The following is a 14479-nucleotide window of genomic DNA, read 5'->3' on the forward strand; positions in this document are numbered from 1 at the left end:
TTTGATTTCTACCATCTGATAAAAATAATCATATTCATAGTCTCTGTCACTGTGTGAATTCTGCCATCAGATTATACAGAGCATTTTAAGCAGTGCATAATAATGCATAAAGATCACTAGTTAAATTATTCAAGATGACAATATGTGAGATAAAGCATTAGTCATATTAGGAAAAAAGAATATAAATACAAAATACACATATTGCTATAATAAACAATTACTCAGCGTTTGGAGTTTAGAAAAGTTGCTTTGTGAGGAAAAGTGTAGAAAAATTCAAGTTCAGTTTTGAATTGAATTGCATTAATATAAAATACAACAGAACAGTATTCATAGTATGATTTGTATTTCTCTAAATGGACTTTGAAAGCACTCTTAAAAGCACTTTGCAGTCATTTCTAAATATAAATGATGTGAAATTTAAGACAAAATGATAATTCACTCTAATTTTTGTCCAGTTTCATTATTTACCATTTATCAAGAGTGAAAATAGATTGCTCTTTAACGTGTCACAATCTTTATGCATAAACCTCTCTGAATGTATTTTTACAAATTCAACATGAAGTCATCATTTCATCACTGCTTTGTTAACTACTTCCTCTCCTTTCCTGCATCTTGTCACTTTGTCTGCTTCAAGTCTTTCTATGTAGCTCTATTTTCATTTCAGACATCTTTGGGAAATATTTGTTGAGTAAAGACGATTTTTTAATGATAAAGTTTTTCCATCAAGCTTTTTTTTCTTTGAAGGACACCGTGGGGGAGACAGTGGATAGTAATCTGACATGCTAACATCCAGAGCAAAGAGAAGAAAAAACTCAATCAGTTTTAAACAAACACACATTTCCCAAAAGTGGGCGATATACTCGAACGTTTACCTGTATCCATGCAAAAAACAGAGAGAAAGTAACTCAAAGAACAAAAATGAAAAAAACAATTTCTCAATTCAGATTTGCATGACTTTTTCTCAACAAACAGGCTCTTTGGAAAAACAGATAAGCACTAAACCAAATGCTTGACCGTCCCTTCCTCTTTGTTTGTTTGTTTTGTCTCTTGTAAATTCTTTCTTGGTCATTTTAGCTTCTTTTCCTTTGCTGGGTGAGTGTTGAAATGGGGGTTGGGATGGGCTGCACTGGCCTGTGGCCACAGCAAAGGATTGCACTCTCAAATCTCCTTCCTTCTGAATATATATACACACACGAGAGACGCGCGTGTATATGTGCTCCAGCTGCTTTTGATTTACTCTTACAGCATGAGCCTGACTGCTTACCCCATCATGCATTCAAGTTTTTGAGTTTGACCTCGACTTTCATTGTTTCTGTTCCTGTAACACGACAACGAGACAGCTGCACTGGAATGAGCATTTTGCTTTCTGATTGGTTCCTGTCCTCCTCCTCCTTTTCTCTGCATATAGACCGAGGCAGATCTCATCAACACTCTTCAGCTACTCTTCTCTGTGTCTGTCATCTGCACTCAACTGCTCTGCTGCATGCCAAAAGATGCTCGCACTCTCAATCTCTCTCACTGAATGTGCTTTTTCACACCTCTCTAACCATCCACTACTGATTGTGTCATCTGAACACTAATCCAGAATAGTAGCCCTTACCGAGATAGCAAGCAAAATTCAATTTCAGGCCTATGACACTGTACAAAGGTGTTATCCATTTGTGCTGATAAGGTGACTTTTGCAGAAACCAGAGATGCTGCGACCTTGTTTATTGTGCCTGCTCTGTTCTTGTCAGTGTGATAGTGCTTGTAAAGGTCTTCTGTCACACCAGTTGGTGTCATGTAATCAATGGCTCAGTGCCAGCAAGTGACTAGTCTCAGAGAAGTCATCATCATCCATCTAGATGATGTCTCTTGAAATTGTATAACTTATCCTCTGGCAGTCAGTGTAATCTGAACCTGTGAAGCAATTTCTCATATACATAAGCCTACTAGAGCGACCTTATATCTGTAGATCATCCGTGTGTGGGTGTTTCTTCAACTATGGGCACTTTTATGTCACATGAGGTAATTTTTTTTTTTATTAAAAACCAACAGGTTTAAAAAAAAAATATATATATATATATATATATATATATATATATATATATATATTTATATAAACTGATATGTGTGTATATATATATATATATATATATATATATATATATATATATATATATGTGTGTGTGTGTGTGTGTGTGTGTGTGAGTATATATATATTATAGCCTGTATATATATATATATATATATATATATGAAGGTCACTGAAAAAAGGTCTCTCAAATTTTGATTTCTTCCTAAAAAAAAATTTTTTTTTTAACTATAACCTAACCAAGGAGTTGAATAATCATAGTACATTTCAATATTTATTGTCAACATGCATTTTAGATTTTGATACATCTGTCCCTCAGTTGTAGCATAATTTCACCTGCAATTTTTTCAACACAAATAATGTTTTGTTGCAAAATTGCAAAGAGACAACAATGTCAGTAAAGACGCTGCTTGAGATTGTAATGTGATCAGAATATTATTGTTGTGCATTATTTCTAATTTCTTGTTATCCAAAAAATGTATAAAACATTTTTCCAATAAATGTTTTTTTTCCACAGAATGTTATTTCTGGGAAATATTAATGCCTCTCAAAAGAAAAAAAAAGAATGTATTATTTATGTTTAAGGGAGTTTATTTCCTAAAAATGCTCATGATTGAAGAAACACCCATATGTTTTATACATCATATTATTATTATTATTATATGTAAATCATGACAGTATAATACAAACTGGAATAAAACTCAGTCTGCTGATCAGGAAGACAGATAAAGCCATAGATAAGATTACAGATCATTCGATATTTAATACATCTCAGCTACAGTATATCTTCACAGCTTATGACCTATTTTCACTCATTGGCATTGACATCATTGGCTGATGGCCTCATTACGCATGTTGTCTCCATGGCTTCTGTCATGACATCATGATCACATTACTGAAGTGGCATTGCCTCATTGTCATTGTTAATGCTGCTAGCACCAATGAGGAGGAAGTCAAAGAGTACCGCATAGTGCATCACTGTGTGTGTCCTACATCCATCCCACCAGCCGGACCCCCAGTTATGCATCTGTCTAGTCATCACATCCCCTTTGCTTAGCACTTTGTGGCAGATCCTTATGCATTGTTTCTTCCATTGGCTGTGTGTCTATGTGTGTATCAAGACATCCTCCTTTCTGTCTTTCTTTCATCATCACTACTTAAGTTTTCAATACTAATAGGTCAATATACACACATGGCATATGTTCTGAATTGACTATCTGTTTGGTACTTTGTGCTTTCATTCATCTGTTTATTTGAGGCCTGGTCTGTTTTCTGTTTTGAGTTTATGAGAATGTCCATCACCTTTATTTGTGAGTGATAACTGTGAACTGACAGCTTGGGTTCATTTCCTGTGTCTTATATTTGGTTTTATTTTGTTTATCATCTGTCTTTCTTTGAGAAACTCTTAAGATCTGGTTGCACAACTTAAGTGTAAAGCCTTAGTTTATAGGTATTAGAATCTAAATCAGAAATGTGCATTGTGTAATTTCTGCAGTATAAATGCCTAAAACAGAATTGCAATCTGTTTGTTTGAGTGGTGTACCATTGGCTCAACCTATGGCATGAGATGTGGTCAGGGACATCATGCACTGGTAGATGGCAAAAGGGGAAAAAACATGTTGTTGATGAATGAATTCAATGGGTTAAGTGTTTTGTTTAGTGTGCAAGGGGCAACGTAATAAATCCTGACCTAATAAGGAATATCATACAATCAAGAATGCTAATATTCAGTCCAGACCAGCACAGAACAGCATGATTGCAAGTATGGTATTTTTTTCATTCAACAATTCAATAAATTAAGAAACTTACATTTTAGACCAAATTTTACCAGTTATGTTGCCTATTTTTGCTCCATCAACAGAAATAATTCCACACAAGCAGCAGGATTAACCATTTTGTCTCAAGCAACAATCCTGAATGAATCAGTGTGTTTAAATTGTTTGAATGAATGATTAAATTACTCACAAAGACAGGTCACTGAAAAATTCACTGAAAGAGTCACTGAAAAATCGCCACCACAACCAGCCAAAGTACACTTCAGTTTTTACTTGTACACTAGGATATGCGTAGCATAGTAGTACACACTTACTGTACGCGCGCAGGAGGATTTTTTGCACATGCTTTGTATATTCAGCTCACACACAAGCCTGAATTTTTTACATTAATTAGTTTGTCCGCTAGATGGTAACACTGGCCCGGCTTGTTCTTTCACGGTCAAAAAAGAAACGGAGATGGAACAACAAAAAAATACTTAAGACTTCAACAACAGACACCTGCATTGATGAGCACTTTTGTGAGGGGAATTTAAAGACAGGAGCAACTCTATATTCCTTAAAAAGACATTTTTATCGTTAACTATTGGAGAGAAATAACGCAGACACAAACAAGGAAGAAAACCTGTAGTGCGGATGTGTCAAGCACCTGTCTTTGTGCACACTATCAAATGAAGTATACTTTGAAAGGCATTTGCATCAAAACTAAAGTATATTGTGGGCTTAAGCATTTGCGTAAAAGACGCAGTATATGTTGGACTTTAACGTTCAAGTCAAAACTGAAGCATACTTAGTGGCTTGACACACTGATAGTCTGTCTGGTATGCACTAGTCTTACGTAATCAGACTTTCAGACTGACGGCAGAAGGTCTGGACTTAATAGCAGCTTTCATTGGCCAAGGACCGCCCAAGAGGCCGCATGACTGACATGCAAAGTAGCCAATGACAGCATCATGTTTAGGGGAGTGAACATGTAAAGTCAATGTCCCTACAATTACAGACCAGAGTGCAACCAATAAATCATTAATCCAAGAACGTTTTGCAAATTTACTGCAACAATGGGACAGCAGTCTCCAAAAATTTAGAAAATTAAGCGTTTAGTTGATCCTGATAAGCGCTCATTGTCACAGTTGTAAACTATGGCTTTTTTCTTCCATGAGGTTTGGCGTCACGGCGGCTTTGATTCCAGATGGCCGTTAAAGGTGCAGTAAGCGATTTCTGAAAAACGCTGTTGAAAGTGGATCAGACCGAGCACCACAACACACTTGTAGACAATCAGCAGTAGGGGGCGTATACACTCATGATGGGGGAGGAGAGAGAGAGTGAGCAAGAGGAAGATTTGAAGCAAGACTGTAGAAAGAGAGATGGCTGAGAGACATTACAAAAGAGAAAAGGTCAGAGGAATATCACTGGAAAAAGAAGAGTTATGATCAGGCAAGAGCTTTAGGACCCACGTTTCCAGCGCTGGAGAGACCTAAGCAGGAATACCTGAAACCGGACGCCAATGTTGCGTTGTTTCTGCTCCATACGTGAGTAACATTGGTTTTGCTATGTTTCACAGAACCAAGATATGCTGTTGTTGTAATATTAGCTATAGTAACAGGACATTTTTGAGTGTCATTGTTTGTATGGAACTGGTGTGCTGCTGGCAACTAACATTGAACTCTTGCTTGTATATACTCTTGTGTGCTGTATGTTTTTTGTTCTTGTTGTTTGTTAGTCGTCTATGCCTTATTTTTCACGAAGCATTATTTTGCATCCACTCTTGCTTTGCGTGTTTGTGCATTTTGGTTGCGGAGCTATGAAGGATCAAATATCAACAGTGTTTCTCAGAAGTAGCTAACTGCACCTTTAAAATCGCCACATGCGCGTTTTCCGGAAATCCTGAAGAATGCGACCAATCAGATAATGACTTTGAAACTCCAGTGTGTCTTATTTTGTGCCATATCTATCAGACGTTCAGCCAATGGTTACGCGCAAACACAGGCACAGAGTGATACAAACAGTGAAAGTCACAGTGATGTCCCAGTCATTTGCAATTCTGTTTGTTCCCACTAGAAATTGCACATTGTACCCTTTTAAGTACTAAAATAAAATCATTACTGTAGCTACCTAAAACAAATGACACAAACATATTCAAAATTTTGCAGCAACCTGATCTTGAGCTGTCTGTGCGTTGTAAGGCATGTTCAGAACAGGTTCTACAGTGTTTCAGGTCTTTTCTATCACACATGTACTGAGAGATTTCTTTGCTCCCACCCTCCTCTGTCTCAACCCTCTCTCTGTCTTCACTTCTCCCACTCTGTTGTCTCTGTCTCTGCACCTCGTCTCCTCTGTTCCCGTGTAGATGCGGGTGGTGAAAGCGTTCCGTAGCTCCCTTTACGACGGAATAGAGAAACCCGCGTCCAGGAATTCCATCCACAACTTCATGGCGCACCCCGAGTTTCTCATCAATGACTACATCCACAACATCCCGCTGATCGACGACACAGACATTGACGACGAATCGGAGTGGTCGAGGCACAACCACCAATTGCATCCGGCCTTCCGAAAGCCCCCTCCTCCTCCGGTCCAGCCTCCGCAGCGTTCCCATCCGCCACCCCGTCCCTACCGCCAGTACAGCCTCCCCACCACACCTAACCGCAACAACAACGCCATTGAGAGCAGCGTCTACCGCCTGAACCTCCCCACAGGCCCTGATGGGCACTGGACACCCCCCTCTCGACAGCTGTACCCCCTCCTCGCTCTGGAGACCTCTCTATAACTGACCGCTCTCCAGACCCTAAAAACTCTGAGGATGCAGACTTGTGCGGGTCATGCTGGTTGGGGAGGTTCCTACGTACACTTTATAGGTGGTTGACCCCCAACACTAAGACAGGGTCATCCCATTACAACCATCCCCCCACTACCACCATCCACCAAAAGCACTATCAATCCTCATGTCTCAACAACAACCCCACAGACAACTCTCCTCTCACCGTGTGGAGAGGAGGCAAGTCTGCTGCGTATCTGTGGTTCCTTTGGACGGACATAAGAAGGTGAGGAATCCAGACTGATGGATTTTAGTGGTTCTTTAGTGCTGGTGACTATTGACTTCTCGGATTGCAAAGGAATATGTTCCCTACGGGTGGAGTAGGGGTCCATTCACTTTACTTTATATCGGTGTTACTAAACTCAATATTATTATTATTATTATTATAATGTTTGACTTCTTACTATCGCCACCGTCATCATGAGTGCTCGGATTATCATTGCGATATCACAGAATATGACTTTTATTACTCTGGATAAGCTTTAAAACATTTTATTTATTTATTTATTTATTCATTTATTTATTGTGATCACCAACATTTATTTTTCATTTTCACTTTGTCTATTTCTCTCTCTCTATGTGTCTGTGTGTGTTGTGTCTGTCCTATAAGCATAAAAAAGCAAGAAAAAAGAAGTACTAACAAAGCAAAGATAATATTAATTTGAAGCTTAGACTAATTCAATTATAATGCGTCTGCTGATGACAAAAAGAAGACATATGTCGCCGCACCATTTTAGTGATCATTGTTTTACAGCATTTTATGTAAAAACAAATCTGTTATTTGAGGGCGATTTGTAGCTTTACTCTAAGCGAGAGTAAGCTTCTTCTTCTTCTTTTTAAACAAACATCATGCTCTTGATATTTTAAACATTTACACTATGTTCATGTTTAAAATATGCTACAGGGTAGAGGATTTGGGCAATCCCATCACAGTGATATAATGGATGTGGGTGGGATTTTGGTGGTTTTCCATCTCAGCAATGGCAATCAACCTTATGACAAAATGGCCTTGTTAATATGTCTTACCTTGTTCAAAGTAGCTGAAATTTAAGGATTTAAGGATTTCAGTGGGTTTGCCCAGACTCAACATTTAATGGTGTCTTCGATTTTCCTTTTTCTTTCTTCACATTTAAAGCCATTAAAATCCATGTTGTGCAGTTGACACCAACAAATGCATCAACCCTTTAAACATGTTCAAATAATTATATTCGTTCAGTACATGCATATCTGCTGGCCCTTTAAATACATTCGCACTCACACTTGCTTTCCTCATTTGTGTGAAATATTTATCAAATTGTGTATATATCTGCAGACTGTGGTCACCAGGGTAGGGGAATCCATCTTATACTGCCACACCATAGTTAAAAAAAATATCAAAGATACTAAAACAATGGACAATCCGTGAGGGTATCATTACTTTTGCACAATATTGAGGTTCACTGAGCAAACGTTCAGTAGACTTTGATAGACACACCATCCTGCTATTGGTGCATATGTTAGCATTTCAGAACAACATCTTTGCACTGAACAATAATAATAATCCCTATTATATACATTAAGACATTCATGATTCTCCATGTCAGATGATAGAACGTTTGATTCAGTTACATTCCGTTGACGTTCCACTGATCAGTCGTACCACCCGGGGTTACCTCCTTTTACACCCCATTATCGTCTGGAATGGTACAGTTACAACATAATACAATCATTTTGGGGAATGAGACCGGCACTTATGCAACAGACTGCCCTGCCCACAGCTCTGTGAAATACGCTTCATTACATGTACATATGGATCTCGAAAAAAAAAAACCTTTATCTGTATAGAATACTTTTCTAGATTGTCCAGTTGAGAGAAACTGGCGAATATCGAAAGCAGACAATGCAAGCATGAGCGTCACTAGATCATGTCATTGCATTGGTCGATTGTGTCTTTGCGGAGCATGTTGATATCATAGCGCTCGCTCTTCACCGTCATTGTTTGACTTCACTTTCGTCTGTCAATGCTTCACTGTGGCTCTTAAGTGGTTGGTGGACACACGTTTCTCCTCCCAGCGCATCTGTGCTGTCATTAATGTGCTGTTGTCCATGCTGATGTTCTCCTCCTGATACTCTGCCCTGTTTGTGGCGTGGAGCCTGGAGGTGGAGCAGTGTCACACTGCCAATCTGACTACTTATTAAATGCCAACAGACACGCTGCTTAAAATGGGTTGACCCGTTCTCCGAATAGAAGAACTTTTTGTTGTCGGATCTTTAAATGGAAACCCATTTTTATAGGAATATTCTGGGTTCAGTCCATTCAAAGCACTTACAATGGAAGGGAATAGGGCCAATCAGTAAACATTAAAATACTCATAGTACAGCCATGTCAACATGAATTGAAATGTGAGGGAAAATACACTTCTTTAAAAGAAGAATTAATGTAAGCGCATTTTTTAATTTTTTTTATTATAAGCATAAAATATTCCAAAAATTGGCCTCATTCAGTTTCATTGTAAGTGTCTCGCCTTAACCTTAATTGTTGCTTCTTTTAAATTGTTCTCTTAAAAAAGAAAATTAAAGTAGTAATCAACATTATGCCACAAATGCTTAACTTGTATTGAACCCGGAATATGCCTTCAAGCAAAACTGTGTTAAATCTGCATGAATGTGTCCGACCTTTTGCTGAGTTCGATTGGCTCAGACAGTTTCAGTGGAGTCTCGAGTGTCGAGAGCGCTGGCAGGTCTCGCAGATTGAACCCATTTCAAGGTCCAGACACTATCAGCAGGCCAAAGTGGTGGTCAGGGAGGACAGGTCAGTGAACCTGCTAAACCATTATAAAGAAATATTTCCTAACCTTATCTTATCCTCAGCAAAGCTTAACTACCGAAATAGGCCTCAAGCTATGCTCGTCTCTGAATAATTTTTAAATCTAAATATATCTAAGACGTATACCCCAATCATTGAACTCTCCAGACAGTGATGATATATATTACAGTGGCATATGTATGGTATCCCTCCTCTCCACCACAACAGACAGACACTTTATCGAAACTCCTGATAGTGACAAATATATATACGCATATATGTATATATATATATATATTTAAAAAAGAAAACAGATAATCCAAAACATCCATCGTATGCCTTCATTTTGTTCCATTCTGTTGTAGAAAAATCACGCAAGGTAAGGTAAAAAAAAAAATGTATGTGAAAAAGAGTAAATAATATACTATATTTAATATAAAACTTATAAATTATTGTACAACTGCACCATCACTGTACATTTTTGCCAAAATGTGCACATGTGCATCTTTTGTTTACGATTTAAGCACATTTTGTGTTTTACTCTACTGTCTCTTCGTCTTTCTTTCTCCTTATGCTTTTTTGTAAAGAATTAAAATTGAACAGCTTGTACATTATTATGATTATTATGACTATTATTATGATTATTATTGTCTTTTTCCATCAGTGAACTTTTAGCTGATGGAAAAAACAGTTGCACATTCTCCTGAACATACACTTACTGCTCTACAATGGAAAAAAGACAAAAAAGAGAAAAATATTAAACTATTAAATATATTAATAATTACCTGCCTGTTATTTAAGAGAAAAAAAGTATCTATCTATGATGAAAGAACACAGCTGTATACTGTAGACTAAACTGTATGGAAATCTAAGAATTTAATGGGAAGATAAGTCAACACTTTTTGTCTGTATAAAAAATCAAATCAAAGTATTCTACAATAATAACTTTGACCAGTGTCTGTAGTTGTGTTTCATTGTGTGCCTGTGATTATTTCTTCGGCCTGATGACATTGTACAAGACTGCCAGATCACCTCTTCCCTTAAAGAAAGTCTTTATTGAAAAGATATATCATCATTTTGGCATGAATAGATGGGCAACAAAGTCTCCAACACTTTTTCATCAGGTAATATATTATCAAACTTCATATTCTGAGCATAGCTCTTGTATGGGAACATTGATTACAACACTGATTTTGAAGTAGAACCCCTGTTGTCCCCAGTCTCACTTGTGTCAAAAAGTCTGGTTCATTGCATGTTATTCTGGCCAGGAACTGCCCACTTACAGGAAGAGAACATTTGACATGCATGTAAATCTAAGTAACTTTTTTATGTGCTGTTTAGAGACAGGATTATCTGAAATAGATGATACCAATGGGAGACCAAGTGTAAATTAATTGTCTTGCTATCCTTGATGACGCTCTGCTTAATTAATAAAGAATATGTAATATTTACGACTGCATTTAATGGCATAGAAATAGAGGTGGAGTTGGGGCAAGGTAAGTAGGCGTTTATATCAATGAGGTCATAATAGGCTACCTGAGGGGAAAAGATCAGATTAATCTGGCCAAATTACAGTAAAACAAGTAATCTGAGTGAACGTGACATGGGATTTAACAACATTTGTTGAATTAAAAACCAGTGAATTAAATAAGAAGAGGAATGTGACTTCTGACACCTTCTGAAGTAAGCACGTCAACCCGCTGAACGACTCTTTTTAGTGATTCAAAAGATTCGAGTCACGGGTGAATCACGCCCACTACTGCCAACGCTTACAACACAGAACATATTGGGAAGAGCTAACAGCGGAATCCGTTCAGTGTAGAAATCATTCATTTCAAACGCAATTTTTTTTTTTTTTTGTTGTATTATTACTTTGTGAGCTTCTCGAATGTTCCTTACATAATCATACTAAGCGAAACTCTTGAAAGTTGAGCATCCGATGGAGGAGAACCGAGCTCTCAATGAATCAGGAAAGGTGGAGGTAGAGCTTTTTCTTGATTGTTTTTTTTTTAAACAAACTTTAATAAAAAAATAAATAAATAAAAGTTACTTCTTTAATGCTTGAAGAATTAAGAATGGAAACGTGTTATGTGATCTTAAATAAAATGTTTTTTTTATTCTGTTTTATCAGTTTTATTTACAGGTTTATCAGTTAGCTAAATATTGTAATGAACATCTATTACAGTGCATTTGACATGTGAAAGAGAAATTAAACCAGTTCTGTTTTGTAACACTATGACTAGTCTAGCATAATAGGGAGGGAGTTACTCGTATATTGTCTGCTCACAGAACCTGTGGGTTTGAAAGAACTGTGGAGAACATCACCACCCTAAACTGCTATGCTGACAGACTACAGGCTTGCCTTGGTTATGCTATCATTCCCACCCTTTGTATTTAACCAAAACAGAGTTCTTATCTTTAAAATATATCTCGACTATATGGAGCAAGCTACGAAAACATTTAAAATCCTCATTATCCCATTCAATACAATGTATACACTATCTTATTTGCATATTAATGTGTTCTTGGGGCAAAATGTAATGAAAAAAGAAGTGTAATAATGGGAGTAATAATTGGCAACATTTTCATAACACTATATAATATTTCATAGGAATATTTATATATAATTTCTTTCCCTGTTCACTTGTGTCTCCCAAAATGCCTGATAAACATGATTGCTGTCCTGAAGTCCTGCTACTCCACAGTGGACTGGACATGTATGAAATCAATGCCCTGTTTTGCAACAGAAAGTCATATTTTGACTAGAAACCGCATAAAAAAATTCCTTTTCCATAAGAGTGCTCAATTTGATCAAATGTCAGTCATTTTAAAGACCAAGGAGAAATTGTTGTCATGGTGAAATCTACAAAAATTTGGTATCTCTGAAAAGCCCTGAATGTGCCCAAAACTGTGACGTATTGTGTCAGAGAAATTCACTAAAATATAATGTCCACTACAGTGGACAAAAGTCTATTCCTGGATATACTTTCAACTTCTGTTTGGGGTCTAAATTACTGTTAATTAACTCAAAAAAACATGTAATTTGTGGGCAGATAATTAGAGACCTTAAAAATAAAATTGTATGATATTAAATGTTTTCTTATGCAATGCCTGCTACTAAAATGTGAAAATATGTCAGACAGTATTTAATGCTATTGACCATAGCCTACTCATGCATGTCAACTTTATTAAGTATGATTAGAGAAATATATTAAATACATGTTGTTCATCTGTTTTACTCACTACTTACAGTAATCATGTAATGGCCGTACAAATCTCAGGGCATTATTTTTGGCTTATTGGTGAAATTTGTGCCGATTTCTGACATACAATTGAAAATCCACCGGCAATGTGTTACCAGCTTATTCTGTTTACATAGTATTAACCTGTAGCCTTCTTTATAAAACCCTTTGTTGAAGGGGTTGTTTGAGACATGTAAAATCATTTGGAGGGAATATAGAAAAGATAGAATATGTTTAATGTAAACAGTGTTCACTCCCTGTCAGGCTCGTGCCGCAGGGAACGGCTTCAACATGAATCATTACGCTACTAAGAAGAGTGCAGCGCAGAGCATGTTGGATGTGGCTCTTCTGATGGCGAACTCCTCTCAGCTGAAGACAGTTCTGCATTCAGGACCTCAGCACCGCTTCTACATTCCTCTTATTGCTCTGATCTCACTGTCCATCTCACTGCAGGTCATTGTTGGCCTCCTACTCGTCTTCATTGGTCAGTTTACACTTGTGTCTGTTTGAAAGCATTCTGATCTCCTTTCACTGACACAACAATGATGTGTTTTCTCTTGTTTCCTTCAGTCAAGTTTGACCTGAATGATGTTAAGAAACAGCCGAGGCTGAACACTATGAATGATGCAGCAACTATTTTTGTCTTCTTCACTGTTCTTATCAACATCTTCATCACAGCATTGGGATTTGAGTCTGGAGGGTGAGCAGAGTAACAGCAAAGTCCCTGTAAATACTGTAGATTTATTTTCATTCTTGTTTTTCCAAACACTGTCCATGATTTACATAGTTCAGTTAACTGAGGAAATGCCAGAATAAGACATATGAACATATCCTTTATTCTCACATCAGAATAACGCTCAGATTGTACTAACTTTACATCTCACCCCATTGTTTCAGGGGCAGCGTGATATTTGAGACTGCACTCGCCCAGACCAGATCTTTAAACATCACTGATTATGTATAAGTACACAATGACTGCTCATATGTGATTGTATTTATGATAAGCCTGCCTTTCATTTCATCATCATGCAATGAGATTACAGATTACAGGACACTGTACTTCATATCAAATGAGCAAAATACATCATGATGTTTTATGTTTAGGCAGCACATTTTAACTTAGAAGTCGGTTTATGTGAAAGAAAGCAGATATTAAGGATAACCTTTTATATAAGGAACAAAACAGAGGTTACAGTAAAATGTTTGTGACAATGTTCTCTTTTTATTTTTTTTATTTATCTTTCAATCTTTAACGCAACACTGCTGAAAACCTCATCGAAATAAAACTCACTTTTGTCCAAAATATTTGTATTTTGTATAAAAAATTATGTTGTAAAATTCAGTACATTTGACAGCTGATTTGTTCCTGGGGAAAAAAATGGGATGAATTTATACTAAATCAGTTTGCATAATCTAAAATGAAGAATTAAAAACGGTACAGAAATTCAGTCAATTAATGTTTATACTGATTGAATTTTAACATAGCATGCTTTTTTTTTAAACATGCAAAAATTTTTACCTCGTGCCGAAATAAAGATTTCAGATAAAATGAATGAATGAGATTTTGTTTTTCAAAAGGACAACTTGCTACAAAGCAAAAAAAAAAAGACCTGAAATATAAGTAACAAATACAAGGCGTACACTTTTTGTTTTACGGACTCATCATACCAAAATGCTCCAATCCTCAAGTATTACTATTTATTTTTTTAAATCATAAATAGGCTACCATGCTCTTGTATGCTGTGTATAGCCTACTGTAGTTTTGGTGTAGTTGTAATATGTGTCCGGCCTCTA

General features: G+C 36.8%; 2 protein-coding genes across 8 annotated transcripts in view; both read left to right on the forward strand.

The window, feature by feature from the left end:
• atp2b3b (ATPase plasma membrane Ca2+ transporting 3b) overlaps nt 1–9740 on the forward strand; it is a 56272-nt gene extending 46532 nt beyond the window's left edge. For 2 of the 3 annotated variants that reach the window (XM_082145415.1, XM_082145416.1), the window contains one exon: nt 6194–6360. In XM_082145415.1, coding sequence (XP_082001541.1) covers nt 6194–6219 — 26 coding nt within the window. In that variant the 3' untranslated portion in view covers nt 6220–6360. Of the gene's footprint in view, nt 1–6193 lie in introns of all 3 variants that reach the window. The other variant, XM_082145417.1, reaches the window with a different exon arrangement.
• Nucleotides 9741–10537: 797 nt separating this feature from the next.
• Nucleotides 10538–14468, forward strand: LOC309480798 (ninjurin-1-like). Of its 5 annotated transcripts, none has more exons than XM_082145432.1 (4): nt 10538–11424; nt 12933–13169; nt 13256–13385; nt 13583–14468. In XM_082145432.1, exons 2-4 carry the CDS (start codon nt 12977–12979, stop codon nt 13647–13649), a joined length of 390 nt encoding a protein of 129 aa, XP_082001558.1. In that variant the 5' UTR covers nt 10538–11424; nt 12933–12976; the 3' UTR covers nt 13650–14468. The 5 variants fall into 5 exon arrangements, with proteins under 5 accessions (XP_082001558.1, XP_082001557.1, XP_082001554.1 ...); XM_082145431.1 differs by having other exon boundaries at nt 12950–13169; nt 13256–13411; XM_082145428.1 differs by having other exon boundaries at nt 12950–13169.
• The last annotated feature ends 11 nt before the right edge of the window (nt 14469–14479 follow it).

The sequence above is a fragment of the Leuciscus leuciscus genome (genome assembly GCF_965113295.1).
Source record: "Leuciscus leuciscus genome assembly, chromosome: 18".
NCBI lineage: Eukaryota > Metazoa > Chordata > Actinopteri > Cypriniformes > Leuciscidae > Leuciscus > Leuciscus leuciscus.

Excerpts from the sequence above, each read along its gene's own strand:
- LOC309480798 (XM_082145428.1), top strand. The coding sequence starts at position 11,383 with ATGGAGGAGAACCGAGCTCTCAATGAATCAGGAAAGGTGGAG. Across the intron at positions 11,425-12,949 it reads ATGAATCAGGAAAGGTGGAG|GCTCGTGCCGCAGGGAACGG; the intron begins GTAGAGCTTTTT and ends ACTCCCTGTCAG. Across the intron at positions 13,386-13,582 it reads TTGGGATTTGAGTCTGGAGG|GGGCAGCGTGATATTTGAGA; the intron begins GTGAGCAGAGTA and ends CCATTGTTTCAG.